This window comes from Pinus tabuliformis, chromosome 1_1, assembly GCF_031772625.1.
Source record: "Pinus tabuliformis cultivar Carrire ecotype Pingquan chromosome 1_1, CPIR1, whole genome shotgun sequence".
Classification (NCBI taxonomy): Eukaryota; Viridiplantae; Streptophyta; class Pinopsida; order Pinales; family Pinaceae; genus Pinus; species Pinus tabuliformis.
Genome location: NC_142297.1, coordinates 116,955,827 through 116,963,998, shown reverse-complemented (window position 1 = coordinate 116,963,998; position 8,172 = coordinate 116,955,827). Strand labels below are relative to the sequence as shown.

The 8,172-nt window shown below is 34.3% G+C and overlaps 1 protein-coding gene across 1 annotated transcript; it reads right to left on the bottom strand.

The window, feature by feature from the left end:
• Nucleotides 1-464: 464 nt before the first annotated feature.
• On the bottom strand, nucleotides 465-759 carry LOC149211926 (DNA topoisomerase 1 alpha-like). Its single transcript, XM_089390503.1, has 2 exons — nucleotides 625-759; nucleotides 465-533 (listed from the first exon to the last, which is right to left on the bottom strand). The coding sequence occupies exons 1-2, from the start codon at nucleotides 757-759 to the stop codon at nucleotides 465-467; spliced, it is 204 nt and encodes a 67-aa protein (XP_089246629.1).
• Between the last annotated feature and the right edge of the window lie 7,413 nt (nucleotides 760-8,172).

Genomic DNA, 8,172 nt, shown 5'->3' with positions numbered 1-8,172 from the left:
GAAATAATTCATATGAAGAATGAAAACATAAAATTCAAGACCATCACTAGTTGGGAAGAATATTGACAATAATACCCACTTGCAGGCCATTTCTCATACAATAAAAAAATAAATCTTGCCCACTAACTCAAGAATGCACAAAGGGGACATGAGAATCTAATAAAGAGTATTTTCCATCTAAGGAGCTAAATATATATAGATCATGTACTTCCATCTTAGAGGGGAAGAAAATAATTCCATAGATTAAATGCAAGGAAGGGTTGTTGAGTTCAACTTTTTTCATGGACTCTTGCAATTAAATATGGCTACGAGCCTCAAGAAATGTACTTTACACCATCCTTAGCAAAACAAAGAATAAAGGATATAGACATATTTTGTTTTATTGTAACACCCCATTATTCAATAATCAATATTACAAAGTACACCATTGGGTACATGATAAAAACTGTGAACTCAAAGCAACATCAAAATCTATAATTTGGCTCAACATCCATTACCCAAGCAAATTTCGCTAGAAGTGAATTGTTGAATATATGGAAAGAAAAAAAATTGACTTCAATATGAGCCAACTCGAAGTTCCAAAATAGATAGATTATACTAAAATTTACAAAATAGAAATGTTACCCTTTCAATTGGAACTTTATGGTGTTTGCACCAAGTAACTAAAATTATTGGGTCTAAGTAATTGATCTTAGAAGCTCCCAATGCCACAATCTTGAGATCATCTTTTATTCTCATTTTTAGACACATTTTATCCATCTTCACCTTGGCATGTGCGATTTTCTTTTCCAACCTGCAATACCACAAAGTCAAAACTTGTCATACTAGAAATTACAATATACAATTAAAACAAAAACAAGATTCATAATTATAAATTCGATATGAGAAATCATACACTTCTAGATTGAGTTTTTTTGGGCTTCCCTTCTATATCATTGTGTGGAAACTTCCCTTTTCTTGCTATATACTAATCAATTTTCAGCTCCTTGGTTAGACTTTGGAAACAATAAAACCAAAATGCTAAACTTGACAATAACAAAAGAATAAATACTACGTCAATATTGAAACCCTCAGCACAACATACTTCAAAATAAAGGCTTTGAGCATCAAGGTAATGAAAACATAAACACTAGTTGAAGCTTGATTCATGTCAATGTGTCAATGTTCTGTAAACTTCACCAATTTCTAGTAGATACAAAAGTAGTAGCATACAAAGAGTTCTTGATGTAGGACAAAATTGCATGCCCCTCTAGATGGATATTAATTTTTAGACAAGAAAGATATATATATATATATATATATATATATATATCTATATATCTATATATATATATATATATATATATATATATATATATATATATATATATATATATATATATATAACTGTTCCATTTTCCATCAAGTCTTTCTATTTGAGCACCATGTGACTTTGAGACAAATCATTGTTGGTTACACAAAAGTTTCAAACAATTCATGCAATTTACCTATGGATAGACCTCGTAGCACTATATGTGATAGAGGAACAAGAAAATATGTGATAGGAATTGCAGAAATCCGAGCATTTGGGGTCGGAAAGCTTTAATTTTGTCACAGACTTAGTTGGCTTGTAAATGAATGGGGTTTTCCAGCTCCTCATATGACATCCTTGACTTCAACTGAAATGCTCAAAAACTACAAAAACACATCAATATCATTAGTGCAAACTATAGAATACACTATTAAAAGATACCTTAGTTGGGTGTGCCTTCCAGTTCGAGTTGTGTTAAATGTAGTTGTACTTTGTGTTAAATGCAATTGTAACTAAATTGGTAGTTTATTTTTTTGACTTGAGTAATTGTTTATATTGTTATAATGTGACTAGTTCACTTTTCATTTATATATATATACACTATCTAAGGTACCCAAATTAGAATATTTAGTTGATCTATTGTCACTGAGCCAAGTGATCCTGACATTCGTGGTTCTTCTATAACATTTCACAAGGATCATATAAGAAATGTTTACTTTTATTTAATTTTACTTAATATATATGACTGTGTTGTAATGCACGCCAACAAAATGATTGTTAACATATTCAACATCCTCTTATTATAGCCAATAATGAACTTATTTTTTGTCTGATATATACTATCATGGTATTTGAAGTTCATCATACTTATGCATGCTATGATAAATGAAATATAGTGGTACATGATATTGCATAGTTCATCTCCTTTATTATGATAAGTAATATTTCTCAACACGATATAATTAAATTTAGTTTTCTATTTATTTTCTTATTATTTATTTGTCCTACAATGTTTTTCTTTTATTTATTTTTGTATTTATGTTATATATTTAAGCTTCTCCTTGAAATTCATGCCTAATTCAGTGATCCTATATGGCGTATAAGTTTTTTCCACCTAGAATCTAACCATTTAACACTTTTCTTACACATTATCTATAATCTAGCCATATATATATATATATATATATATATATATATATATATATGTATGGAATACCCTGACAATAAGGGAGGCTAGCCCATTAGCCTAAAGCGGGAGGACTCTTGTCCTCGATGAATATATTTTTAAGTTTTTCCTTTGTTGTTGAAACAAATTAGGAACCAACAAATACAAATGTTGAAAAATAGATTAATTGTAGAATAACATCATTTTTTCTACATATAAATTGTATGGGTCCTTATGTTCACTATATATCATGAATATTATGATTGATAAATGGCACATCACCATGTTTTCATTTCTTTCCATTTTTTATAGCTTGATGCAAACTCTACTAAAGAGTGCTAAATCACTTAAGGTCATTACAAGTAATAGTTAATAACTGAGGAGCAAAGCACATCCTCTGGACCATCTACTTCTTACTACAATTGTTTCGATCCTTTGATGATAAACGCACTTTGGTTTTTGTGAGAAATATTAATGAATAAACATTTTCTTGAGCTCATTGACAAAGGAAAGGACAAAACAATATACACATCCTACTTTGCAAACTTTTGTTGCAAGTTTAGCAAAGTTTTTCCAAGCCAACTAATTCTTTGCGTAGTACAAAGTTTCATTTTCTAATATTATTCTTAAATAAGTTTAAAAGTTTTTATCACGTTTTTATCAAGTTTTTCATGTAAGAGATATATTATTTGGTTGTTGTGTAAGATTCAAGCACAAACTAAGCATATATGTTTGCATTCCATATTTTTGGAATATGGCAACAAAAACTATTTTTCTATATCTTGGTTGGCTTTATTTTTAGTAAAATCGTTGTTCGTTTTAAACTAGATTTTATGGCATCAATGTATTCATGCTATGACAAACCCAAATCTCTCAAAACGTTGTCAAACATATATGTTTCATTGCATGTGGAATGCTCGAGTATTTTAAAAATAAGTTTGGCAAATTTGTTCGTTTCATTACCTTCGAACTCAGTGGGTTCAAATATAATTATTTTCTTTATTAGAGGAAGGGGAAAATTGAGTCTACAATGAACTTTATTTTCCTACTATACTTTTTATGATGATAACGTTGAATTATTTTGAGATCAGTGCAAGAATCTATGCATCACAAAACAAATATCTAGCTACAAATCCCACTATCTCAACATTTGTATTCCTGCCATGGAATGGTGCATTCTTTGTTCACAACAACACATGGTCATCTTCGATTCATTTGTTTTGGAATTATTACAAAAAAAATGGTCTTGCAATTCACTGAGATACTTGTTATCATGGGAAACCAATTTTCGTATGGGTACCTAACCTATTATTTTAGTAATGTACACATGTTAATAGATCATTTCCCAAAAAGTTTCAAGTGTGTTTTCTGTTATCTCATTGTCAGTGGAAGGGTTGTTTTTTTCCTTCATATCTTGTATCACATTGACTAATGGTTTCTAAATATGGTTACCATATTTAAAGGAAAAAAAATTGATGGACCCAACCATCATCATTACATAAACATTCCTACGTAAACTAAGAAATTAATCTAGGGATATGTGCATTATTCTTAGATCCATGTAACCAATTTCATATTTATATATAAGAATGTGATGTAGATTTTTCTTTGACTTAACATATTTTACTAATAGTTTTCTTTCCTTTAGTTTTATATTTCTTATTCTTATCCAAACATTTCCTGTGAATATTTGTCCTAGAAAATACCCAAAGGAATATATCATTCAACTATGGCAATGTTTAATTGACTACTTTGAAGATCATAAATACTATGTCATTATGTGAACCCATGGAACAATGTTTTTGTCACTAGATTTTCATTGTTTTCATTGATGTCACTACTTATTTCAATATCTACCTCAACTACAAGTGCATCTATGCACTCCAAAAATGTTCCCTTCAAATTGTAATTTATAACAACCCTCTCCATCCAATAAAACATGGTTTTTCATAAGCGGTGCAATACTTTCGTAACACCCTCCTCCCACATTTACCCAAGCTAATCGGTCCATGAGGGTAAACATGTGATGAGAGGCTACTATGATGTGATTCAACTCCCCATGTACAGTTAAGGAAGTGGAACTGACATAGAAAAACCAAATTGACCTTCCACACATGTTACAAAACCTTCAGGAGCCAACCAAACCTTTCAGTTGGTCAACCCCTGAGACAACTTGACAATTCACTGATTCGGACCCTCGGTCGCTCCCATGACAAGCCATGTAATAAGCCTCATAAATGGGTAATTATATGGGCTCATTTTACCTCCTAACCTAGTCAAATCAACCATTATCTTAGCTTATTATATGATTTTCTGATTATATTTATGCTTATAGAGTGAGTTGAGTTAGTTATTGTGCCATGTGGTCTAACATGTATTTAATGCAGATTATTAATGGATTTCAAGGTAAAAGTCAAGGATCTAGTGGAAAAATGGTAGCAATAACTCGAAGTGGATAGAGAAGAGTACCTATAGGAGGAAATCCCCCTCATTTATTACTCCTCACCTCGAATTCCCCTTCATTTAGTTCGGAGTACAAGCAACCAAATCATGCACTAGAAGGCAACCGAGCAAGTGGAGGATGAGTGATGATTATCTCGAGTTTTGGGAGCCAAGACTCCCTAACTTTAAGGAAGCTATTGGTAGCTTCATTTGTATAAGTAGAGAGGCCTAGGGCCTCACTAGGGTTAGATTTTTGTTGGATTTTTGCTTATGTAATCTCTGCTCAACTTCGAGCTTATTATTTTGTGACAGTTTCATGTAATCCTGCAATTGTTTTGGAAATAAAGATGGAATCCTTTTTGAGCTAGCACTGAGTTACCTCAGAGGGCTAAAGCTCTTGGGTTAGGGCCCAATCCAAGCAGCCAAGCTCCTCTTTACTTGTATTTGTATGTTTATTTCAGTTTGTAGATTAGATTGTTGTTAGATGTATTTCTTTTATGGTTAAGAATAGGTTGCTTTTGATGATTCAATAGTTTGATTCCATTTATGCTCTCTATAGTAGGTTAAAAAGTGATAAAAAGAAGATTCAAAAGGCTAGCAATAGTGCCTTGGCCTCTCTTCCTCCCTTTGGGACCATGATTTGAGACAAATACCCTCTTGCTGCCCCAAAACCACAGATTTTCCTCATTCATAGGACTTCTAGTGTTTGCAGCTTTTTAGTAGGTTAATAGTCTAGTTCTGTTTTGCTTCAGATCTTCTTCATCATGCTCACTTATTTATTTGCAATAGTCTTCTTTCATGCTTTTCTTTCTTGCAACACTTCTTAGCATTTCCTTTCATAGATCATAGTTTGGACTACTTTGATGCAAAACTCTGTTTTTCTATATGCATTTATTTCATTACTTGCTTGATATTATTAGTTGACTGTCAGTTCCTTTGTAGTTGATCTCTTCTTGCAATAGGCCAGCTTATCAACCATCCCATCCTCCACCTGATCCATGCCCTGCAGGTCGCCCAAGTCTCACCTTAATTCTGCCTTAGTTTCCTGCATTTCCCATAGAACTTTTTCCTCTATCCTTGAGCAAACCCAATCATCTTTCTCTCTCCTGGTGATTCTAAGTAAACCCTAGGTGCCCTAACACATCATTCCAACCTTCATCCACCTATTCCACCCTCTCTCAAACCCTCAAAATAGTGAAAACTGCTCTCGGCCTCCTCCTATAGGCCTCTTGTAGTTCCTTGTTTTCCTCCTGTAGATTTCCTGTGTCCTCCTGTAGATTTTCCTGTAGGCTTTCTTTTGAAGGCCAAGTGTGGGAAAAGTCTCCAGAAGGCCACTTGAGACCTTCTAGGACCCATCCACACCATCCTACCTCCTCTGGAGTCCCAAAACCACCCTCCAACGCCACCTATTCGCTGCCACATTCACACACAATAAATTACATGCATGTCAAATTCACATGAAAATACATAAAAATCCAAAAAGATGTTTTTGGCTTATTTACTTCCAGAACTAGCTCAGTTAGATGTTGTTTACTTCCTTGAGTAGGTAATGGCATTCCCTTCATGGTTTTCATAATGTTTTCTGCAAAAGTATGATTAGTTGGTTAAGTAGGGTTTACTAGGTTTTCTTTACATTTCAGTCTTTCTCCTTTCTGCAGTTAGAGTAGCATCTGTAGAGTAATCTTTCTCTCATTTCATCACATATAGAGCTTCTTCTGGAATCCATAGAAGTTGGCTTGAGCTCCTAGTGATCTTGCGCCGGTTGACCAAGTGACAACCTGCAGTAAGATCTAGTACTTGTGCATATAGCACCAATGCTTCCAAGTATGTTACGAACTACCGGGTTGATAAGAGTAAAGTAGGCAGCCTAGGAGTTGCAGCATTATTGCTGCAATACTGGTGCTCACAACTTTTTGGCACCGTTTCTGGGGAAGCATCAGAATATTCTGTGATTACTGCTTTCTTCTATTTTCTATTGCAATATTCTGCTAATAGTTTATTTCATCAAAAGTAGACTAGTCATTTCTCTTCTTTCAAGTTCTGCATTTCCTTGCTTTCCTCTTCAATTCTGCAAATTTCATTTCAGCTAGTTGCAATTTGTTTTATTCAATCAATTTCAGTTTTTGCAGGTACTATCAGTGTGGGGAAAAAGAAACAATAACCAACCAAAAAATATTTCGTTTCATGCCTTGAAGGAATAGAGATAGCTCAGGAAATATTTTTCCCAACACCCCCACTACTTCACACAGTTAGCATTCTCTCTTCTTTGACGGCTGCAATCAAGAAGAACCCTTAGGTGAACAGCAAGACATATTTGAAGAACCTATAGGGGAAGAAGAAGAAGAAAACATTCCTTTGGAGCCAATGGATGAACACAGAAATGCTAGGAGGAAGGGAGAGAGAATAGAGGGTACCTTTCCCATTTGGGAGACCAATGGGGACACCAAAATGAAGAATATAATCCCTTCCACCGTACCTCATTTCCATGGTCCGACTACAGAAGATCCTGACAAATTTTTGTTCGAGTTTGATGTTATTTGTCGAACCTATGACTATGCAGAAGATGAGAAAAAGTTGGCACTATTCCCTTATACTCTCAAGGATGCAGCACTATACTGGTTCATGGGATTACCTGGCAATAGCATCACAACTTGGACTCAGATGCAACAAGCCTTTAACAACAAGTATGGAGACTATTGTAGGTCAAAAGATACTAAAGAAAAAATTTATTGAATGACTATAGGAAGTGATGAGTCCCTGGAAGACTATAAAGAGAGGTTCCAACTCAGTTACAAAAGGGTCGTGTGTACACTTGACCCTGAGTCTATGAAGCTGGTCCTGCTTAGGGGAATTCGGGAAGATCTTTTAGACACCTTCCATCTACTGACTGGGGGAGACATCTACCAACTGTCTTATGAGGAGATAAAGACTGTTTTTAGAAACCATTCTAGAGAAGCCAGAAAGAAAGATAGGGGGAGTCAACCCATAGCCAGTACCTCTTCCTCTAACTCATCTATTAAAGGAGAAATTGGAAACATGCTGGAAGACTTCAAGCGTGAGATGATGTAGACTCTTTCCATGCAAATGGATACCTTGCATATCAAAAGGAAACAAGAGGAAGCGGAGAGGGCTTTGGCCATTTTTTTCCCTAGATGCACCAGGAGGAATCTTAGGAATGAATGCCCATTGAACTCTATAGAGGTTTGTTCAGTCTGTGAAGAAAATCATTCTACAGATATGTGCCCTTCCTTACCCAGACTTAAAGTTGTATATC